A 24,528-nucleotide genomic window follows, 5' to 3' on the forward strand; every position below is an offset into this window, starting at 1 on the left:
ACTTTTCTTTTTTTTTTTTCTTTTTTTTGGTCTAGTGATACCACGCCAGCTTCCATGTGACTGCACTGAGAAATTGACGAGACAGAAAAGAAGGAAAAAAAACCCCAACACACACCAGAGTTTATTCCAGCACATCTTTTCTTTCCTGTTAGTTTATTTTTTTCAGCTGCTTAGAAAAACAAAAACAAAAGCTCATCACAGATGACCCACCGTCGTCAATCCAAAAAGCTCGTTCACGCGTCGGCCGGCCCGCTCGTTTTGTCAAGATTCACAAGAATATCCAAATGAGGGTGCATCTCATTCAGTCGTCGATTGAGTCACGTGACCCGAGCACAGGGGTCTAAGGGCACAAGGGGTTGGAGGTGGGGGGAGGGGGTGCCACAGACGATGGGGCAATCCCCACCTGCCCCAATCTGCTGAGAGAGGGAACCGCTCTTTGCATAATGGATACTGACTGATGGCCTTCTTTCTTTTTTCACAAAGGAAAATCCAGAAATACCAAACTTACACACTTGCCAGCAAGCTAGGTATCACTGCTTCAGATGTGTTTAAAAACCCACCAGAAGAAAAAAAATGTTTCTTTTTAATATATATATATATATATATATAAATGAGCTAAATATAATTTAAATACAAACCTAAAAACAAAATAAGACGACAACAAAAGACAAAACATTAAAACAGATCACTTCTTAAGCAGACACACACACGTACAGATGATTGGGATGCATCTTCAAAAAACATCTGAGCTTAAAAAAGGAAAATAAAAGTCACCCATCTCATCTAACTAATCTTCTGGGGTGTGTTTCTACCACACAGGATCTTAATTCTTGATGCAAGACACAAAAAATAATAATAATATAAAAACCGCCCACAGAGAATCAGTGGGAACTAAGCATATATGTGTGTGTGATTACTCCCAAACAGCTACTTCCTGATGAAAAAGCATGAGCTAACTTGTAGCCACACAACCACAGTCTTCCTATGTGTAACATCACTGCTGCATTATTCCCCAAATTTAAGTGTTTTTTTGTCCTCCCATGTTCTTTTTAAAAAATACTTGTAAATATATTGTATGCAGATTATATATAGAGAGCCCATTAAAAAAAAACCCCAAACAAACGTGATTGGCTTGGTATGACTATCGCAGTACACACGTTAGCTGGAATAAGGGTCACACATGACTAGCTAATATGAGGTCAAACAGTTAAGATTTTTCTTGTCGTCATTGTCATTTTCAAATACACAGGTTAATAGTTGTCATTTCTCTCCAAAAGGAAAAAAAAATCAAGACCAAAATACAGTCGATATTAAACAAACGTCCACTGCAAAGAATGGCTTGCGTAGGAGGAAATTGTAAAGAAGCGTTGTACTTCTGCTTCATTGTGTGCCATGCTTATTTTTTTTCTTTTAGTTGTCACATCACTTTTTCTGTTGTTTTATATTTATATATATTTCCTTCAACAACACAACGATGCAATAAAGTCCTCAGCACGCTCGCTGCTGTGCCCCAAACAAGGGAGAAAAAAAGGATAATTGACAAGGCCACTAGTCCATTAAAACATCCTCAAATCCCTCACTATGCTCAACTCAGACCTCTCTCTACTTGAATTCACCGTTACTCTGCAAGCACCGATTCCAATTCAAACTTCCTACTTCTGTTTTTTTCCGAGTTTTTAAAGCAAATCGCCTCAAAACAGTGCAAAACAAATCGATCCTGTGCAATAAGGCCTACGACTATAATATCTCATACATATTACCATTAAAACAGGACTTCAAAATGAAACATTGATAACCAAAAACAATAAATGATAAAAAAAATATGATGATGATGATGATGATGTGGTTAACAAAGCATAGACGTGCACGGCTTAACAAGAGAAGAGACATTCCGTAGCAAGACAAAAACAAAGGAATTATCAGACAGCAGTGTCTGATTTAATTTCCTAATGCTGCTCCCCCCTCACCCCACCCTCTGCAATATTTCTACTGCTTCTATTGGCTGTGTGGAGCTGAGCTTGGGGAACAGGGAGTTGGGGTGCCAGTGGGGTGTGCTTGGAGTGTGTCGTCTCACAGGGGCTCAAGCAGCCATCTGTCACCCTACTCTAGCCAGCCTGATCTTTATCCCCAACCCAGCCTGGCCCAGCAGGCCCGCTGTCTCATCCCCTCAAAAGGGCTTCCTACTGGGGGGGGGTCGGGGAGACAAAGGCAGGGAGGAGCTGTGGGGGGCTCCACAGCGAGGCCCTTTGACCTGGTCCCTGGCCTGGCAGGGCAGACAGCCCAGACAGACAGCACTGTGTCTGCTCCCTGCCTCCTCCTCTCTTTTATCAGCCACACAGACCCTGGGGGCTAACGGAGAGACAGAAGAGGGAAGGGGAGGAGGGGAGGTGTGGCAAACGAACACAATGAAGAGACTGACACAGACCACCCCGGCCCCCACCCGCCCCTTCGCTCTCCATTCTCCATTCATCTCTGGGCACAGATCTCTCTATTCCCCACGGACAGACCGCTGCCCTCTCCTCCTCTCTGCTACGTGACCCCTCTCTTGTCTCTTCCCTCCTTTATCCAGCAGCCAGCCAAGCTCTCAGGCTCCATGTGGCCGAACACACCCACACTGACTACCTATCAGTTACCATCTTCTCAAATGTGTGCCAAATGTGGCACATGTAGTGTTGGCTTTTTGGGTTACCTGTTACGAGGCTCTTACATGATTTGTCTGTGGTAGTGGTCACCTTTTCTTATCTGTTTTGTTTTTTAATAATGGAATTTACAGTTAAGCTCAATAGCGACATTTACTTCTTTAGGCAACAGAGATTATTACAATGCAAAACCACAAAACATCTGTTTCGTCGGGGTGAGGAGGACACATCTCCTCTTCTCCTGTGGGAGCCGGCACCTAGGCAGTGGTGGTGAGCTTTTGGATGGTACGGTTGTAGTACTGGGTAGTGAGAGCCTCCAGGGGGCTCCAACGGTGCGCATGCAGTTCGATGACCTCCATGAGCAGAGAGCGAGTCAGCGGAGATTCGGCGGGACAAAGCATCTTGTCTCTGACAGCTGCTAAGAGCTCTGTCATCATCTCGGGGAGCTGCTCTTCCAGCAGTCGGCCTGTGCTCTGCAGCTGGTGGAGAGACAAGGGAGGGAGGGTGGGGGAGTAAAGAGGTAGGAGGTCAGAGAAAAGAGTGCGTGTGTGCGTCCTTAACTGAGAACAAGACACAATGTCTGGCACCTTGTTATTGTGGATACAGTCAGACAAGCGGAGGTTCACACACCCTCTGGCCATGGAGATGTGTGCATGCTGAGGCTGCCAGTATGTAATCAAGACTGCAAACATTGTGTTTGCGAGCATCTGGGAACTCTTTTCCAATCAGAGCTCACCTGCCTTAGCCCTTTCTGTTTTTTTAGTTCTAGGTATTACTTTCTGCCGTTTAAAGGATTTATTGCTGCCTGGCAGATTTCCCATTAAATGTGGAGGCTGTGGCTCTATGGGTGATGCAGACTGTACTCGCCCCCACCCCACCCACACCTGATAACAAGACCCCTGATGTAGTTTGCAAGATAGTTGTTCCAGGGGGCTAAATGTCTGTGTTTTTACATTCAGTTGGACCTGAACACAAGCAAACTGGGGTTTTTTGTGTTTAAGAGTGAAAGAGAAGATCATAATATAAAACATTTGAGAGGTTTATAAATGTATACAATCCTGCTAGCTTCGTTTAAAAAAGACACAGCCTCTGGTCTAAAAAACCCCACTGCAAAGCCAGTTAGGTGCTTTAACTGTGTTCTTTTATGGCCAGCAGGGGGCGACTAGTCTTGCTGCAACAAGAAGTTCAAATGTATAGAAGTCTATGGAAAAACGGGCCATCTGCATACCACATTTATGACCTGAGTAAATCCTTTCCTAATAAACTAATGTTCGTGATCGCTACTTTCAAGTCTTTCGTGATGTTAAATCCATCTGCAGAGTACAATTTAGCTATACTTCGACTGATAATGCGACTGATAAGCATATAGTTTTGCTTCTCAGTCTTAGAAACACTACGCAGCCAAAATGCTTAAATTAAGGCTTCAATATGCAAATTCAGAAACCAATGACTGACTATATCCATCTTTTGTATACAGTCCGTGGTGTCTGTATAGGTGAGCACTTGTGTTTGTAGAGGCCAGTTTGACTTTTGAGTATGAAGACTTGACTTTAAGTAATTATGCATTGATACCTCCATGGAGCAGCAGAGGACTGCGTCTTCCTTAACATCCGTCGACTCTAGCAGCTGCAAAGGACAAGAACAGACACTGTAAGACTTACAAAGCAAAGGGTTGCGCAAACTAGCATAACACAAGTCCAGAAGTAGCATAGTAGAAATGATGGAAGACGCACAGTATACATACAAAAACTCTGATTTAAACCAATTGATGAAGAGAGCAGGAAAATGTGTTCATGAGTTCACAAAGAAACGGGGAGGGACCTAATCCTGATTGTAAATATTTTTGACATTAACATTTTAAATCCCGGAAGACAACACACTGAGCTTCCAGGCTGCCAGCAAACATCACACATCATGCCTTCCTTTACGCACAATGTACATACACACGCAGTAGCACACACACGTAAACACACAGCGTGGCCAAAAACAAACAGTGGATTGGGTAAACATGCTAGCCCCCTCCCACCCACTACCACACACACACACACCCCCCAATGCCGGCCCGCATGCACAGATGGGCATACAAATACCCCCCTGAAACAATGCAGGCAGAGATGGTGACAAAGAGAGGTAGAATAACATTATGCTAGAATATGAGCTTCTAGGTTCAGTTTACAGCAGAAGGGACTTTGGCTAAATGCTCAACTCCAATGCTGCCTTAGCCTTCATAACACTGTTTACAGAGCTCTGCTTTGATTAAACTGATGGAGGGAAGGAAGTACCATGGAGGAAGGGGGGAGTGTGTTTGGAAAATGAGGAAAATACTGTCACGCATCAATGTGCCGTACAGCGACAGAGTAAAGGAAAAAATAAGTGAGATCATGGAGGGAATAAACAGGACATCACCTTGTTCAGGAGAAGATCCATAAATCCAATTTGTTTTTCAATGCCAACTATATATGGTTTATCACCTGAATCTGTATTACCTAACATACTGTCCCACAGCTTAGCAGTGTTGGCTCACTCTTAAAAAAACAGAAAAGAAAAGCTTTTTAAACCCACTGCACGCTACCAGACTGCAGACAGACACAATTAGCAACCAGCTGCATGGGCAGAGAGCAGCATTAAGTTGCCAAATCCCGATATTTCACACAGGAATTGGTGCAGCTTAAAACTAGGAGTTTAAAAAAATGGCAGACTGACTCTCCATAAAGGCTCATGTTGCTCTAAAGCTATTCAATGATTAAAGCAAACAATTCTATATTAATAAGTTGACTATAAAAAGGCAATGATATAATATGTGAGTACTAGATAGAACCCACTATAGAGACTCCAACCCACTCAAGTAACCCAGCTTCTGTATTTCAGAGCTAAATAACACGATCAGTGTGTTTTCATTTTAAAAACTGAGCAGACAAACCAAACCCTGTTTAAATGCATGCTTTAGGAAAGACGCTGTGATCAAAACCAGTCATTCAAATGTCTGACTCTTCAGAGGTGAAAACATTAAAAAAAAAAGTAATCCTCCACCATTTGATGCTATGCTCCACATTCACTGTGAGCAGGCCTCTTATTTCCACACTGTAAGCTTAATGGTATTCCACCTATCATTTAGGTCCAACAGTTGCTCAGACGTCAGCTCCTCAGTATGCTCAGACGGGTGTGGTGACAGTGTGGCTGTTTGATGTGGAAACTCAAGTCCCGTCCTTTTCCAGAGCAGGAGAACTATGTGACAAGCGGGATTAGCTCATAATGAGTTCCCCGGGGAACCGAGGGAGGAAGTTTTGTTCAATACACTTATAGCGATCTAATCTATACTCATCTATCATCGGCTTTCCTATCCGTTGCAATAAGCTTTTCCTCTCTTCTCTCCAGTGCTTTAGCTCTCCTGTCACTGCTGCACCGTAACACATGGTGTGTTCCAGCTGAAAAATCAGCATTTAAAAAAAAAAAGTTTTTGAGAGACAGCTTAACACTCAGTCTCTCCGGCTGAAGCTGAAAATACTCGGATGTCTGGTTGGTTATATCATCAAGAAAGTAATCTTACTGCCATGGGAAAACCCGGGATTCTGTGTGACTTCCATTTACAGTATTTTTATTTAAAAGACATCAGGATTAGAAAATGCAGCCGTCTTATTTTTTTCCCTTTGATTGTTTCACAGCACTGAAGAGAAGAAATAAATCCAAACACAGCTCTGTGAGTGACTTAAATGAGTTTGGACTTCACATGCGTATTAGTATATCTTCAAGGTTGTATTTTCAATAACAGCAGCACGGGATGAAGCAGAGCGAAACATACTTTATTAAAAACACACAAACTAGAAGGATTCTGACATACTAGACAAAACTGGAATTCACGCTTCAGGACCAGACCCATATTTGTCTGGTATCTGTTGTAATGTACTTTAATTTAATTCAATTTTATTTATGTAGCACCAAATCCCAACAACAGTTGCCTCAGGGCGCGTTATACTGTAAGGTAAACACCTATAATAATACAGAGTTTAACAATGTAAAACTGTTAAACTCTTTCCCCCTTGAAAACCCTTAAAGCTGTCTTCTGAACTGAGTGGTTTCTGTCATAGAACAAAATGACTGAGTGTGCATCAAAAGTGAGTGGAAACTATTCTAATGATCGTCTAACCACATCTTTATTAATACATACTGACGTGTCAACTTGTCATTAAGAGTACAGAGGAGGTTGTCAAATGTCATCTTAATGGGGGAAAAAGTTAAAATCCACTGAACAAGTTAGTAAACAGCTACTGGTAGCTTTCTAAGAGAGAAGCCAAGGTACCATATAAATAGGTCCTGATGTCACCACTGGAGGGTATGTACATGCTGTCTACTAGGAGTGACTGCAAACCAATATCCTGATGACGACGTCTATGGGTCACATGATCACATGATGATCCTTTGGGGTAGAATCATGAGCCACACTGCATCCCAGTTTTTCCCCGTCATTTGAAAATAACAGAGTTGAACTCAAGTGATTCAATAATTGGTAGTGTGTATGATTACTGGTACACAAAGCATGCTGCTTTAACTCAAGGCTAAAGGTCCAAGTTAAAAAATCTTTGATATGATTTTTAGTAAGTTCTGACCAGAAGGGTTGTTTTGCATCTCCTCGTCATCTCATTTATTTTACGTTATCTGCAGACAAAATGTGACCCATCCAAATGTTCCAATGAGTGTCGTCCTAACTGTTATAAACAGTCATGCTTTCACTTAAGTTTATGTGGAAAAGGAAAGTTTGGACACAGTATAAAAATGATGCAATCTACACAGTTCCTCTAAAAAGCACATCACACTGCAGAGTAAGCTAAACATCGCTGGATTCCCCAGCCTTTAACCAAAACTTAGAGAGTGGGTGAACCTTTTAAATACACTGACTCCAGCTGTTGGCGCACAATTGCTGTTCTAAATTTACACCGAAAAGTTTCACGAAATCTTCTCAAAGTTTTTTTTAACAACCTTTGTTACCATGGCAACATATTAAAAAAGTAGTAAGCCCAGGAGACAAAAAGATAGCTGAACATGTCATTTTAATTGTGCTACAACGCATGTACAGTTGTAGAACGGGTCACTTAATCTAGCAAAATAAGCAGCTAGTTGGTGAGCAGTCACAGATCAACTGAGCTAAAAAGGACAGCAGGTCCTGGAGCTTGAGTCAAAAGTAGGACTCAAACAAATGCAAATATTGCTCTGTAATGGCAGGATGTGTGGGAAAAAAGTCATTCGTTTTAAGGTGTGCTTTAAATTTAATTTTACTTGAGGATTATCTCTTTTAGTTTGTTCTGTGCGGGGCAAGTCTTCCATTTGATTGTAACTATAGCAGCCTGTCAGTTATTAATGGATGGGATCAGCACTCATTAATTTGCTCTGGCTATAGGAGCTGGCATTTAAGCCCAAACACTAACACACCTCTGCTGTTACCTGATCCTGTTGTGCAGGCTACGTTTACTGGAGAAGTGTCTCCACTGCAGGGACATATGTATGCATATGCAAACACATAGACTGCACGTATAAGGCGGGTGTGCGTGTGCAAACACCTATTGCACATAGCTTGTAGCAGGAATCTGACAACCGCATGTTACAACAGGACAATCAAAACAGCGGCCAGATCAAAGTGGCGAAGACTGTCTCTAGGAAACTGATTATTAGACAGAGTACGTGGGCTTGAAAACACACACACACACACACACGCGCACACCATATATCCTCATTATTAGTGTTTAAGTTGTTCACAGGCGCCTTCTGACCTCTAGTCTTCTCGGGGCTCCCTTCATACTGCTGATGTAGATTATAGAGGCGTGTTTGTGTATATTGCTGACTGGTTAGTCCACACCCTTGGTCATGCTGTTGAGCCTTTTAACAAGCCTGAGATAAAGCCCTGGGCATACCATCAGACAGGGTGTGGATGGCTTAAACTGTGTGCGATTGTTTTGTTTGTTAATGAGACGCCAGGTGTGTTCAAACTACACTAGAAATATTGAAGAGAAACAAAAGCTGAATTTCAGAATCCAGCCCTCCACCCTCACCAGAAAAATGCACGCGCTGTGTAGGAGTTAAAAATAATGTCACCAAATATCCAGCATAGATGCTGGGAGACTGACCCCTCTTTGCCTGCGAGGAGGTCCTCTGTTTAACCAGCTCCGACTGTTGGGCTGTTGCTCCTTTTGTACTAGATCACTTGATCTGGGGCTTGGCTAAGATCTCACAGGCTAGATTTTCTAATGCCTGGAAAAACAGAACAAAAAAAAAGGGGGTGCAGAGGTCTCCAATTACCCCACTTGAATTTCAATATGAGGAAATGTTCTCCAGTGATGCCAAAAAATTACTTGCCTCCCTGAGGGCTGGACGATACGTTTTCAAATCAGATGCGGGCGGTTTGAAGTGTCATTACACGAATCCTTTTGTTCCGTATAGAGTTCACTTCTATCTCCTCTCACTCATGCAACCAAACCTCACTCTCCTTCTGCTGATCCGACAACAAATAGAACTTCATCTTACAGCTGCATGTGGTGTAGCAGATGATAGAATTTGTTAATGTAAAATCACATTAAGAAGATACAAACAACAAAGGAAATATAAAGAATCTTACTATAACGATTGTAGTATACGTATGTCTGTCTCTGCCCCATCTCCTCCTTATTGGGTGGGTCTATCTGAATTAAACTTTGTCACACATACAGCAATTTTTAACATCTCTATCTTTTTAAAATGGATTTCTTATAAATCGCAATTGTTTTGATTCTCATGTCATCTCATTTGATTCTCCCTCTGCGAACGCCATGTTATTCTATGCGGTCCGAAATGCGTATCCACCGTGGAACTTTGTTCAACTCACCACTAAATATGGGATGAAGAATTAGAAAAATTGCCGCTAGTAAAAGAAATGGAGTCTGCCTCTGTGAGTTCATGCCTACTGTGATCATTGAAGGGAATACACACTAACCCTCACAGCCTTACTCAGTTATTTGATTTAGTGTTGCTTTCCCATCAGTGTGAAGCACTTTGGTCATTCTCCTCTAACCTCTGGCATCACCAAGGCATTTTCAACTGCTGCTCACTGGATATTTGCTCTTTTGCGGATCGTTCTGTGTGGGGAAAATCCCAGCAGATCAGCAGCTCCGGAAATACTCACCAACAACCATGTCACAGTTCTTCCCCATTCTGATGCTCGCTTTGAACTCCAGCATATCGTCTTTATCATGTCTACATGCCTAAATGCACTGCGCTGCTGCCATGTGATTTGTTGATTTAAATACTTGCGTTAAGTAGCCGTTGAACAGGTGTATCTAACCAAGCAGTTGTGGATGTATATTTTTATAGTGTTCAGACTAGTTCCGACACCTGACCTTGTTTTTCCTCTCTCGTTCTGACCCTGTATTAAAACCAAACTTCCTCTCTGCTGGTTTCTTTTTTACCTGTTGTGCCATGAGTTGACAGTCAACCTGAGCCACAGTCTCCCCCACTTCCCCTCACCTCCCTCACCTCGCTTGCTTCCCCTTTCAGTATTTCATTTGTCATTAACCACTTCTGTATCGCCGTGCGTCTGCTGCGGTTTCCCTTAATGGTTTCCATGGAGACCGAGAGAGCGTGTCTAAGTGAGCAAGACCAGCTGATGAGAAGTGAACCTGGGGTCACAAAATGTTCCTGGAACTGATGGTGTCCTGGCTGTTTTTGCACCACTAACCAAACAGAGCTGTGGTTTCAAGAGTCTAGACTGAGTCTGGCCAAAAACAGGAAACTCTGATTCAGTGCATGTATTGAACTGAGCAGGCACGATACACAGACGCAGCCGGGCGCTTTCTCTTATTCGAAAAGCGTGAAAGGGGTTGATGATTTTGGCTAGTGACCTAAAAAAAAAAAAACAGATACAAACCTCTCGTAGACAAGTGTAGATGGGACACACCAGCACCCTGAACGGCTCGCCGGAGCTCCTCATGGTACCAAACACTTCGCACAAGAAGGTGATGAAACCCAACCACCGCTCCACATCTGACTGCTGGAGCTCCTCGCGGCGGGAAAAATCCCTCTGAGTGGAAAAAGGATGCTTGGTTAGTTTAGAAAACACACTAAAACATTCCCGGTTATCCAGCTTCAGTAGCTGTGTAGTACAAGTAGGCAGTGGGTAGGTAGGTGTTAAATTCATAAGTAAGGATGGTTAACCATCTTCCTGGCAGAACCATTAATCACTTTTAACCAGTTTTCCATCTCTCTAATGGGATTTTTTGGTAGGTGGCACGTATATTAACCTCGTTCCTCAACGTACTTGAAGCCAAAAAGCAGCTTGAAAACGCATTAAACAAATTCCCAAATTTCTTTTATCTGCCAGAAGTGGAGGCGAGTGTGTTAATTTAGTTTGAAGTGAAGTGTGGTGAACTGTGTCGGTGCTGTTAAAGTGCCGAGGTTAATATGTGTTAATGCTTAATGTGCACTTGTAAAGATGTTATTCAGCAGATTAAAGTGAAACTTTATCAACAGTCAGAGCCGCTCGCTCTGCTGCCTGTTGGGCTGCTGAACGGCTACACTAAAAGTCTGCCTGTGCACAGACAACAGAGCCATAAAGAGGTTTGGCAGGAAGCTCCGCCCACTTAAAAACAAGCCCAACACGCGCTCAAAATTAAACTAAAATGATTCAGCAAATTATCATATCATATTATAATATCAAAAGGTGTCAACAGTAATAGACAAAAAAGGGCCCCTGGGACTTCTGAGCTGTGTTAAATATTTCATTATGAGAAAGTCTGACTATGTTCAAGCAAAGCCACAGCAGTCACACAGTAATTCCACCCCATACTGAGATCCAGGGGTCTGAAAGCAACATCATTAATTAAAGCTTTCATGAGCCCACTTATGACATTTACAATATTTTAAAGCAAAAAAAAAAAAGGCAAAATGTCAAAGACAAGGGGGGAGGGGGGCATGCTGGCTGGCTAGCTAGGAAGTGGATTTTAAAGTGAGGAATAAAAGAAAAGAAGGGACCTCATAGCTGAGATGAGGAGGGGGTGAATAAAAAAAAAAAGGGAGGGTAAAAGGATCAAGGCAAGATTCACTGCTGCTGGATTTGGGATAAAAACAAGTTTCAACATCTAAAGGAAGAGGTGGAAAAACACTAAAGCTCAAGGGAGGAGGAAAAAGAAAAGCGTAGGAGTGAAGGGGGGGGGTTAACATTTAGAGCTTGATGGCATCAAGGATGTGTTGTGTGTCTACTTCTAGTTTGCCTGCTGCTCTCAGGAGTTTGCGAAGGACGAAAGGAAAAGTTTGGCGGGCGAGAGATGGACATGGGAACTATGCAGGATGAAGTAGCGAGGCAGTGGCCTGTGTCATTCTGGGTGAGGGGAGGGCGATAAGATGGGGCAGCTCTGGAATACAGAGCTCATGAGGGATGAGGAGGAAGGGGGAGTGAAGTATGCAACGGCGGAGGGGATGTTTTCACGGAGGGTGCGAGACTGGAACGGTGCAGTTAAGTGAAGACACGAAGAGGAAAAAGGGGGAACTGGTTTCTTTCTTCCCCCCTGGGTGTTTAGATTAGCTGCTGTGCCCACTGACATTTACAGTATCTCTCACACACACACACACACACACACACACACACACACACACACACACACACACACACAGTGGGCTTCAACCTGAACGTTCTCAAAAAAGCAAAGCTTGAAGGAAGCTGCTGAAATGACAGATTATTATGTTAAAACATGGAGTATAAACTATGATGTTTAATGCTCATTTAAACTTCTTGTTTACAATAACTCATGCATTTCAAGGCATAAAATGTCAGGTATAGTCAGGGGGATTCAAACATTAAAGCAATAGACTTTGGACAAAAGATTTTCAGGGTCATTATTGCTTCATCTGAAAATGTTGTTTTGGTTAATCAATTAAAAGTGTTTAGTCTATTCCCAAAATATATAAAAATGATTCAGAGCAGAGTTTTTGTTGCTCTACAAACAATTAAATATGAAACTGTTTTCTGCTTAATTTTTAATGATTAACTGCAAAAATGGTTTAGCTGGAAGCTCAACAGTGTGACATGGATTTAAAATATCTAAATTCAGATTTACCAGATTTATCATTTTGACCAATTTATCATAGTTACTCATCATATTCTCACAAACAGATTGGATACAGTTGCCAATGCAATTGCAGACTTACAGCAGACTGACTCCATCTTATGTCTGTTTTATTACCTTTTTTGATGCCCCAACGTCGTTTTAAAAACACTACCTAACTGCGAGTGGTCACAGACCTCATCCCCATCTTCAAAGCAGCTATTTGAAAAGGCAACAGGCTCTCAAGTTCATTGCACACGGTCGCAAAAACTGTTGTTTCTTGTTAAAAGTGACACAATCCTTTTTTAAGAACAGTTTAGCACACAATGTTTTTTCGGTACAAGTTACTATTTTAAAAAATCCATTGATTCCCCCCCCCAAAATAAAAATAAAATAAATTACACCTGCTTCAGTATTTAGAGAAAACATTAAGGAGCCAGGATAAGCTTTGGACGCTGTTGTTGTCATCTCACCTGCAGCATGTTGAGCAGCAGCGATCTAAACTTGGTCCCCTCCACCATGAACAGCGCCATCTTGTCGCAGAGCTTCGCAGCTGTTGCCGCGAAGCTCCTGTCCGACACGGCCTTGGAGTAGATCGCGCTGACCACCTGAGCGAGGGTTTCCTCCGAACGGGCCGAGGACTGCGCCTCCTCCATGAAGGACGCCAGCTGTTGCTCTACTCCACTGCTGTTGCTCCTCATGCTGTTGAGAAGCTCCACTAGCCGGTCCATATTCCGTGATCCGGGGCCCGACTGCTGCACGCATGCTTCCTCCTTAGGGGAAAGACGGGATAATACATGTAAGTGGTTGGTGAGGATAATGATATTAGATTCAGAGCACAGTACATTTCAACACGAATCAGATGTTCCTACAGAGAAATAAATGTCAGCTAATCTGACACATGAGTTGTGATGAATGACAAAGCAAGTTGAGTTAATGAGAATGTTTAGGAAGTTTATACGTCATGTTTCTTTCCTTAGGGAACAGTTGCTCTAGTTAAAGTCCTGAATATGTGGACAGACATATTAAAGCTCATTTGTAGCTTAAATAGCAAATGCTTCAAAAATGGTAGTTACACAGTGATGCATTACTCTGACTAGTAATGATCTCTCATGTGAAATTAAACACCATTGGACTTTTCTGTTTTGGGTTTTTTCTGTTTTACCAAGTTCACTCACAGTAGAGAAAAAGTCCTGGCTTCATGTGCCAGTCATTGTTATATTTCTTGTTGAAACACTTCCCAATAACCTCTGACAGTTCCATGTTTGGGTACAGACACTTTTTGTACTGGGTTGACTGACTTGGTCAGTGGAAAAAGGGTCAGCAGTTAAGTTCAGTGACGTACACGGGCCACAGCTTTCAACATTTTCTTCTTTATAAGCTGTCATATGATGATTTTTATTTTTTTGCTGAAACATTCCTCTTCTATCATGCAATGTCCTTGATACTCCCACAGAAACTGTCACAGAAACTTAAAATTTACATTCATAACCACTCAAGATTTTTCAAAAAGAGCACTATCTGGGGTGTCATTTTAAGTGGACAGCCACCCTGGCTCCCATTATTGCTATGTTGGCTCAGTAGACATAGAGTGAGCCAAGGCAGGTATGACTGATACTGTATTTCCAGTTTTCCTATATCCTTTTCCAATAACGCTCTGGTTCAAAGGCAAGTTTATAACTATGTTTATAATTAAGCTGATTAGAGAAAGAGAGATAAATCACAGGTATATCCATTTTTCTTACATTGAGCCTTTGTACCTTTGTACCTATTAACTGTATTGTTACGCATTGTTTTCCATTGTTAACTGTCAATGCCACTGGGAAAAAAAGTGTAGGAGTATGAGTGAAAGGAGGGAAAAGAACAAAACAGGCAGTGGGTTCGTTATCATTTAAAAGGTGGTGACTCATGGCACAATTATAATGCGTTTCCCCTGCTCAGCTACCATTCTAACAAAGCAGGGAAAGGGTTGCAGAGATGCACCCCCTAAACTGGTGACCAGAAATAGGACTGGCCCACCTGCCCCATCCCTCTCGCCACTGAGGAATCCTGGCAGAAACTGATGTGAGGAGGCCAGCGTGAGCAGCAAGGTGGCCGTTTCATTTCACTCCATTTCAGGTGGCTCGAGTATTGGGGGAAAAAAAATAAAGTAAAAAATTGAGTCTGATCTAGCGGGAGGCTCTGCTGCTGCTCGTATTAGATGAATAAATTCACCTTCCACCTGTTCCCCGCTCATCTCGCTGTGTGCACGCAGAGTTGTAGCAAAATGTATTTGATTTAAAATCGCCTGCAATCCGACTACTGCCAAGCAACAGATTGTGTAGCCCTGCTGAAAGCGCATGACGTGTAACCCAGTCAAGGTTTTGCAAAATGTTGCGAATACACCAGGTTTTGTCACCGGTTAGGAAAAAACATTATTGCAAACAACGATGATGCAAACATTAGATGTATTTCGCGGTGGATCTCATCAAGCAAAAGTTCCCTTCTAGACTGGTTTCACTGATTCACTGGCATCACAGAGGGTATATTTACTAATTCCTGCCTTGCTGCATCTTGGGAAGTCCCGTGTTGTCAAATCAATTGTCTCCTGGTGGTAATGAGTTAGCTGTAAGGAGGAAAAAAAAGGGGGGCAGCTACAGTTGGCCAACTCATCAGTTTGGGGCACAGTGGAAAACATCAAAAACTGTTAAGCTAATGCTGGTTTAGTTTCTTCACCTCCTTAGTGAGAACATGTGCTCCCCTCCCTGCCAGTCTGGGTGTGTGTGTGTGTCAACCTGAATGCTGTAAAAATGAACAGACAAGCAAGGCAGGGAGGAAAGTGTTTCTCCATGTGTGTACATTATGACAGTGCACGCATGTTTTTGAACATAATTAAGGTAATTATAAGAGCAAATCGTGTCGTGTGACTGTGTTTGTGTGTGTATATACACATCGGTTCTGGTTGCTTTAATACTGACTGACAGTCACTAAGCAGCTTTTCGGTACCTTGTCCTTTAGTCTCCTCCTCAGCCTCTCCTTTGACGACTGCAGAAGGCAGATTTTGGGCTGCTCCGACTGGCCCTCGCTTGCCTTTCCACTTTGCGGTGTGTTGGGAGATTCCTTGTAAGCCGTCAGATCGGGGAAAGCGGTCGTGTTTGGCGTCGAGTCAGATTTGGGTGACTCACTGAGACTCTTGCTGCTGCAGTCTAGAAGAGGTCTGATGTGCTCGTCACCCAGTTTTACATTCTCAGTCTCTTTGTCTTTGGTTGTTCTTGGGGGTACTCCTTTATCACCCGTAGCGTTTGTCTGTCCATGCCCCTGACCTTTCTGATTGTTGTGCCAACGCCGGTTCTGGCTGTATCCGTGATGTGAGGGCCCTCCTTGGCGCTGCCCATGTCCTCCTTGGTACTGGCGAGGGGGCCGACCGGCGCAACTGTTTCTGTTATCTCCTTGTTCTGCTGAACTCTGCTGTTGCTGGTTTGGGGACTGCTGCTGGTTTTGATCCCTCTGCTGCTGCGGTGACTGAGGCTGGTTCTTCCCTCCTCCGCCACCTCCGCCGCCGTGAGGCCGCTGCTGTCTCCTGAAATGAGGGCAGGTTTTAGGTGCAGTGTAATGAAATGGCAGCCGCCTTATATCTTAAACGGCTTTGTGACACACCTTCTCACAAAGATCAAACATTATTCTTGTGAGAACCTCTACACAAAAGCACTAACCCACCACTACTGAACTACATCTAGAAAATCATAAGCCCAGTGCCTGCTTACATGTGGACGCACAGTGTGTCTGTGTTTTCCTGTCCCGCATGGCTGTGTCCTTTTGCTGCACTGGCTCTGGGCTTGACAAGCCGCTGACATATGGTCCAAGGGATTAGTCACCCTGGCACTGAGAAGGCAACCTATTATTTGCCTCAGCCAGTGAACTAGCTCAAAGGGTAGCAGCAGCTAGCAAGCATTTGTTCAGATATGCCTAACTGTATCCATGTAGCTTATTTAATGTTAATTTTTCACTGATGTGATCTGTAAATGAAGGAAATGAAATCAGTATGTTTAGACACCCTGCTAGCATATTGGTGTAGGTGGTTACAAACTTTACTTGCAAAAGAAAAGTAGCTAGTTCCCAAATATGCTAAAATAGCATCTATACGCTTGTTTGAGGTAAGCCCTTTCTGTACATGAACCCAGTAAAACGTATGCATTGAAACGTCGTGGTGGGGGGTGGGGCGGCTGTAGCTCAGGAGGTACAGCGGGTCATCTGCTAATCAGAAAGTCGGTGGTTTGATCCCTGGCTGCTCCAGTCTGCACGCCAAATATCCTTTGGCAACATACTAAAACCAAGCTGCTCTCAGATGCATCCTTTGGAGTATGAACGTTGGATAGAAAGCACTAGCGTTTAAAAAAAAGAAAACAAAAACAAAAAAAGGATAAAAATATGCTTGTGTGAATGAGGCAAGTTGTATAAAGCACTAAGAGTGTTTAGTTACAGTATAAAAGTGCTGCATAAGGACGATTTAAATAATAGCTTAAATCTGGAATGTCAAACTCATTTTGCATACATGGTGGGTCACGCCACTCACCTGTCTGTCAGTGTATAGATGATTAACTACACATTGAATCGTGCAGATATTTCATGATATTATTTATTTATATTTAGTTTTCCTACACTTCTGTAGTTGAAAGAAATCTGTCAGCGTGACTCTTTGGGCTTAAAATGTAGATGTGCAAAGTTACAGAACATAAAGTTTTTGTTAATTCACAGAAAATGTCCTTTTGTTTTACTTTGAAACCATTGTTTAAAAAAAGAAGCAAAAATTCAATGAGATATTTCTCTCATTGAAAAAAAAAAAATTCAATGAGATATTTCTCTCATTGAATTTTGTTATCTATGACTTAAATACTTTAAAGTCGTATAAATGGCTGTGGAGGAGGTCTGTCAGCAGCAAACTCTGTAAAACCTATGAAAACACAGTTAAATGTCTGAAATTTACACCGTCCTGCTAATTTTTCAAAGCCGTCCAGTGGGCCAGACTGGAGTCTCTGTTGGGCCAATTCTGGCCCCCGAGCCTTGCTTTTGACACCCCTGGCTTAAATGGTTCAATTAACTGGTAGTGGCACACTGATAGGCATTGCCTGTTAAGTTAATAAATAAATTACAAGGCACAACAGACTTTATGTCGGATTTAAGGCTTAGTTGTCCAACATTTGCTGGATCGAGGTTGTCCTGTGAGGATCGGCTTTCTCTGTTTTAAAGCAATGTAAACTGAAATATTCATGGTTTGGAGAGAGAGTTTTGCGCATGATATTTAAGGAATTTTTTTTTCTACAAATAACTGTCAAGTCCATTTTTTTATGGATGGAGTAAATAATTGATTCCATCAGTAATAAAAAACAATTAGCTTTTTTCCCTGTCTGGCAGCTCTCTCGGTAAAGGAGTGTTTGTGTGAACGTATTTATCGTTTTTATGTGTGTGTTTATGTGGTTTATGTCCCCCCCCCTCCTCCACTCTCTCTGGGAGGTTGGAAGACAGTTCATCTTGTGACTCTCCTCTGCCAAAGAGCCTACCTTCATCACTTCATAAATATTCGGTCTCAGCCTGATCAGCGTTGGCCTGACGTGTTTGTAATCGCACTGCTAACTGAAGCGGTTCCCTCTGTAAAGAAAGACAACGCCTCTTTCACAGGAATGATTTTCTTTTACATCAAAAAATTATCCTATAACTTTTCCTGTATTTTAAAAAAATATTATTTGTTTTTTTACCAGTGCTTTAAATCATTAAATTCTCTGGCTTATGGTCATCGTGAGCGACCAATTCAACAGTCCCCGCTTTGGTGTCCAAGTTATTTTTGACATTTTTGATTAGGCTGAGCTGTAAACAGCTGGTCCTGCAGTTCTATATTTGAGAGAGTTTACACCTGAGGAGTATTTACTGTAGGTTTAAGACTAAAGAATCAGATACCTTACGGATTAGAACTTCAGTGCTAATGATGAAATCATGTTTAATTTGCTAAGCTGCTCACTGCAAGACAAGAGAGCTGAGAAATATGACACGTCTCTCTTTGACACACACACGTACATATACTCTGATTTGATTCATTAGATATTTATAGTAGCTGTTAGTTCAGGCTCAACATTAATAATCCATTCTGATCTACTGGTGTTGGTGATGAGGGGTGAAAGTGAGAATGAAATAAAATGTAAATCATATTTAATGACTGTGAGCTCTGCGGTAGAGAGAGTGTTGCTCAGATTGACCGCCCATCAGTCATATTAATGCCAAAGAGATGTTTGCATTAGGGATAAATGATGGGGCCACTGATGAAATTTCATCTCGCACTGTCTTGTTACTTGGAAACAGACCTGACTCTGGCGTGACCGAGCTTCTAATGAAATGAGAAATTACTTCTTTTTTTGGCTGAGGATGATGAGTTTGGTAATATGAAGGTATTAACCGGTTTAAATTAGTGTTTGATGTTGCCTGGCTGGCTCCACCTCCTCATTATATGGAGCCATTTGTGTGTTTGATTGAGGGGGGGGGTTGAGTTGAGTACCACACCATGAGCTGACCTCTGGGTGTCTTGAGTAGAATCAATCAAATGCAGTTTCCACCGTTTTGTACTCAGGTCTTGTTCTGAGCATCTTTCTTATGTTGTCACTAACCTGGCACAGACTTGACGCTTTCCCCCTGGGCCAGTAGGCAGAAGTACGGTTAACTGGTCTCGGGTGAACTGATCAAATGCTCTACAGACAAGACAGATGGGATGCCACAGTGCAGGTGATTGGAAGGATGGATGAAGAGTTGAGTACAGTGGCAGCACAGTTTGTAGAAAACAGCAGGGGGGATTTAATGGATAGCGTAAAAGGAGGAAACGGAAGGTTTTAAGAGAAGGAAAGCAAAGCGGCAAAGAGGGAAACAAACAAAAACTACAGGTTGATAATGGTCATAAAATCAACAGGCACAAAACTACAGAAAGAATGCTAAGGTAACTAAAGAGGTGAAATTAATGGCCAGACATGATCATTGGAGGAGGCAGGATGCTGATGATCAATCAGGACTGTTGCTGTGCACGGTTTTGTGGATGGAGAATTCATGGAACCACTGCCTGACCCAGACTGGACAATTGATCGGCCCAGGGGAAAGACGCCCGGAGGCCAGACGAGTCAATAACGGGGCCAAAGCTTCATAAAGAACACAACACGCTGGCCTAATGGACTGTGGGGAGATGGGTTTCGACTGCTTGACTGAATATTTGCATTGCTAAGTCTTGAGATTTAAAAGTCCAAAGCATACTGAGCGTGTGTGCATACATGCATGCAGAGCTTTTATTGATTACGCCCAGTAAAGCAGGCGTTTCATGGTGGGTGCAGAAGAAGCAGCAGACCTCTTTCAGATGTATATCACACATGTTAACAATGCACATACCATTTTCTGTATAATGCATTCTATGTTGATGATTTTTTTAAAAAAATAATTTTTGCAGTTTCCATCACTCTAAATTTGAGAAGCACTCACATTAAATAATTTTGACTAGTTAGTTAACAAAACAAAGAAAAACCCTCAAAATATTGGCTATGTTTAATAGGAGGGTTATCAGCTATTCAGTATGGCTCATTTACCTGATGTTGGCTTAAAATGACATGTCATATACACTCACATGTCACTTTATTATTTAAAACTTGCTAGTATTGGGTGTACCCCCTTTTGCATTTCCCCTTAATTCTTTATGACACAGATTCAATAAGGTGCTGGAAACATTCCTCAGAGACTTTGGCTCATATTGGCATGACAGCATCACATAGGTCCTGGAGACTGTGCAGTAAACTCATTGTCATTTTCAAGAGTTTGAGATGATTTCATGTGATTGGCTGATTAGATATTTGCGTCGAGTGTGTGGCTGGTGAGTGTGTGTATACACGCGATAAAACAGGTGCTATAAATAATCGCAGTCGTTTGTAATGACAGCTCTTCAAAGACATTGCCAAGTGCCACACAATGCATTTACTTCACAGGCTTAATGAGTCACTGAGCGGGGATAAGCCCTGATATGAAATCGTGAGTTCAGCAGGGCACATAAGGCTCGTACTAGAACTGAGATTTATAAAAACAGAACCAGGCCTACTTTCACCTTCATAAATCTAACAGAAAGTGTGCATTTCTGTTTTTCCTTTTTGTATTTTTTTTTTGTTGGTGCACAATTTCATGCTTCTGGCCCCAGATGTTTACTCATAATTGAGAGCATAAAAATCATAAAGATAGCGGAACTGTTAGTCATTGCGGTGACATTTAGTCCCACACAAACTGTTTTTAAATCGTTTCAACTCTCAGTTCAACAGCTCAAATGACACTTAACAGGTTTCAGCTATGGTGTGTTGTAAATGGGATGTTTATCATCCCCGATTAGTGTTTGTTGTTTGTTTAGTCGTGAGTACAGTTAAAGTGATGCTGTGGACAAAGTGCACTTCTTCCAACAAAGACAAAATTAAGTCAATATGTGTAAAAGCTTCTTGTTAATTAATAGAATGTTTTGTTTTTTTAAAGAAAGACTTAAAGGTATGATGAAGAAAGGCTCTGCTACGCTCTTTCTTTGCCCCTTTTTCTGTTTTGAAGCAGAAAGCGGTAAGCAGCACATTCCAGTAAATCACAACTAATTTCAGCCCTGCTTGACGTGCCTACTAAAGTAGAAACACATGCACTACCTCCCCTTTCTTTTCCTTCCTGCCACAGCCAGCCTACACTTTTCCTTTACTCAATCTCTCAGTCCCACTCTGTTTCTCTTTCTTGAGCTTTGTTCAGCGCAGCCCGCATGCCTCGGACAAATAGTCAAATGATCAATAGTTATTTCCATATTTCAACATCTTCTGCTTTTAGCACGTTTGCTCATGTTTTTTTTTCTCCTTCTCCTACCTCAGCTGTGTTGAGACATTAGACAACATAAATCACTAAATACAACATTCGCATTTACAGTGACTGCTGGTGTTTAGTTGCACAATAACGACGGGAAAAGATTAACGTGTTTTACAAAGAAACAATTGTGTTAAATGCATTTGATGAGCAGACACGTTAAGCTTTAAAGACCTTTCACTTTAGTAAGTAAAGCCAGTTAACAATGTAGAAAGGCTTTTAGCTTTGCAGGAGGTTGCTCTGTTGGCATGACCCAATCATATCACTTTTTTTTTTCATTTCTCCTGACCCACTGCATATAAAATCTGCACCTACTTTTAGCCATTCCACTTTAATTCTACTCCACACTCCTCTTCTCTCAACTCCCAGCTTTTCTTTTTCATTAATAATTGTATTGTTAAAAAAAATAAATAAATTTGCCTTCATGTTTGGCTTGTGAGAACAATCACGGCTTTCTCCTTTTTGCTCTCTGCTTTTCCAGCTCTACTGATCCCCATTTCATGTCCGCCCAGCTTTTTATCCTCTGCCTCATCCTTCATTTGACATGTTTCATCCTTAGCTTCATTTTGCTTTCTGTGTGATGCTTCTTTGTAATGTAAAGCAGTTGTTTACTGAGGACCAGGGAACTACAGTGAATTAAGATGATTTATAAGGGGCGAAATAAACCACAGTTTTCTGATGTTACTGGGCCGACCTGTAGTATAAACAATTCCTCTTGGGTCTTTTTTTTTTTTTTGCTGTTAACTATTGATAAACATTAAGGGACGTACATTTTTAATCAACTTCTGAAGTAGGTCAGGCCAAAAAATATTTACAGGCAGTTTAGTTCCCAGTAACACAACCGGGTCAGCAACCCTTTGTCACTAGGGGGAAAGACCCCTGACAACGATAGGTTGCTAGGGTAAAAATGTGTACTCCCTGTCTGGTTGGTGAGTAGTATGCAGAGGTTGCCAGCTGTCACTTTGTGATTGCTTTGGTTATTAGCAGATCACCTTTAGTTTGCATGGAAGATGTTGACTTGTCTGCAAATGCTCCCCACTTACTCAGCTAGTGGTAGGGAAACTGTGAAAAGGCTTAATGCAAATCGTAAGTGGACAACCTTCACATTTAAACTAAAGTTGCATGTTTTGAAATGCGTTGGTTTCAGCTGAAAGATACAACTTTTTTCACTTTACGTGAAAGTTCTCAGTTGGGGAGTGTACTTCTTTCCCTAGCAACCAGATGTTTCCAGAGGGCAGCCGACCTGCCTCTAGGCCCGTGTGACTGTGCGGCCTTAGGGTGGTAGCTAGCATCACTGGCATCAGACCCATAGTAGCATGATAGGATCGATACTTTGTATGGAAAGTGAAAATCACAGTGGTTTAGTGGTCACATAAATGTGTTCAGAATTGAAGGTAATTCATCTCATAGAGTATGATACACTGGTCTCCCTTACACAAGCTGCCTTTACAGGTTAAAAATATCAGTATTGGTAATACTGGCCATGTATTGATAATGGTATCGGATCAATACCAAAATTTACAGCATTGCAGAGCACTAGTGGTAGCCTGGTGGCACCTCTGACAGCATGCATTCATCACTGAAAGAAATTTAAGGTTTGAAAATGTGAATACACTTTCAGAGTCCACCATCAACAAGTCATTCAGCAGAAACCTGTTTGCCTAGTAATTCATTGTGGTTAAATGTTAATGAATGTAAATTTAACGGAAGCTTGTGACAAGGTTTTCTTGTCAAGATGCCTCTTTGCATTTAATGTTATTCCTTTTCAGTTGGATTCAGGCACGGATGGCTGAATGCAAATGTTGGCGGCAGATTCAAATTTATGAGACGAGAGTTGTGTAAATTTCTGACAATTGTGCATAAACCAGACACAGGCCAGCAGTTTCTCTATGTAAAACTTCCCCTAACGTGTAAGCTGTAAGAGTGCCTGGGAGCAGAGTGCACGAGAAAACAGGATGGTCTTGTGTTAATATTTCCCATTTAAAAACAAATAGACCAAAACCCAAGCAAACTGATGTTGGTCCATATTTTTGTTCTTTTCTTTCTGCCAAGCCTTCGCTGCTGCGGCCATCAAACATAAATACAAAAGCTCTGGACAAAAGTAATTATCCTCTGAGCTTAAAAACAAGTATAAAAGTGCTTTTTTTCCATTTGTATTAGAGACAATTTCCTCTTTTTAAACCACAAATACAATCAAAATATTTTCTCTTCGCTGGTCGCTTAGCAACTGAAGAACAGTTTTCCAGTGACATCAGGGCAGAGAGTGAGAGAGAGCGATTTTTTTTCTTTTCTTTTCTTCTTTTAAGGACCTGGTTTCAATGAAGTCAGACTTGGGTGAAATTAGATTTCATTGTATACAATTAAAGTAGATGTGCCAGTGTGAAACCTAGTTTGGACTTGAGATTACTTGAACATTGTAGGCACAAAAATAAGTGACTAAAAAGCTGGCAGAGGTTTTAGTATAGAGACCTAATCAACTTGAAAATGGAGGAGAAACTTCAATGTCTCCTCCGTGCTTTTTCTTTATTCCCCGTCTGCAGTGGAGTGTGGAACCTGCATTCCTGTCTCAACTTTTCTTTGGATGGGGAGAGATGTTAGGGCTATGGGCCTGACTGCACTGACACCAACACAGAAAAATGTTTCCTTTTACTGAGGTGTGTGTGTGTGTGTGTGTAGGCTTACCGTCGGTCGTTCCTCCTGCGCCGGAAGAGCTTTTTGGTGTGTGCGATCTCAGCCTCGTTAGGAAGGGGTGGGAAGACCTGTAACAAGACAAATCACCGAGTAAGAGTAAGCATCGCTGCTTTCAAAACTAGCGTAAAAATTATACACATGACTTCAATAATAATCTATTGAAACACACTTGATTTGTGTGTATGTGCACAAATGTCTACATCTACAGTTAGAGCTGTCCTTGATGCTGATTTTGAATATATGTCTGAAGAGTGTTGAACATC

General features: G+C 41.9%; 1 protein-coding gene and 1 long non-coding RNA gene across 5 annotated transcripts in view; one reads left to right on the forward strand and one right to left on the reverse strand.

Annotated features, from left to right (window-relative positions):
- LOC102081771 (uncharacterized) overlaps nt 1-24,528 on the forward strand; it is a 68,486-nt gene that overhangs the window by 25,729 nt on the left and 18,229 nt on the right. For both annotated transcript variants that reach the window (XR_003220867.1, XR_266714.4), the window contains exon 2: nt 24,251-24,361. This is a non-coding gene — a long non-coding RNA (uncharacterized LOC102081771). The remainder of the gene's footprint in view (nt 1-24,250; nt 24,362-24,528) is intronic.
- Nucleotides 121-24,528, reverse strand: part of ctif (CBP80/20-dependent translation initiation factor) — a 60,856-nt gene continuing 36,448 nt past the window's right edge. For 2 of the 3 annotated variants that reach the window (XM_005456285.4, XM_005456284.4), the window contains exons 8-14: nt 24,257-24,333; nt 19,333-19,413; nt 15,686-16,259; nt 13,174-13,473; nt 10,528-10,680; nt 4,212-4,265; nt 121-3,118 (exon numbers count right to left, since the gene is read on the reverse strand). In XM_005456285.4, the coding sequence (XP_005456342.1) occupies nt 2,897-3,118; nt 4,212-4,265; nt 10,528-10,680; nt 13,174-13,473; nt 15,686-16,259; nt 19,333-19,413; nt 24,257-24,333 (1,461 nt within the window). In that variant the 3' untranslated portion in view covers nt 121-2,896. The remainder of the gene's footprint in view (nt 3,119-4,211; nt 4,266-10,527; nt 10,681-13,173; nt 13,474-15,685; nt 16,260-19,332; nt 19,414-24,256; nt 24,334-24,528) is intronic. The other variant, XM_005456286.4, reaches the window with a different exon arrangement.

The sequence above is a fragment of the Oreochromis niloticus genome, linkage group LG7, assembly GCF_001858045.2.
Source record: "Oreochromis niloticus isolate F11D_XX linkage group LG7, O_niloticus_UMD_NMBU, whole genome shotgun sequence".
NCBI classification, from domain to species: domain Eukaryota; kingdom Metazoa; phylum Chordata; class Actinopteri; order Cichliformes; family Cichlidae; genus Oreochromis; species Oreochromis niloticus.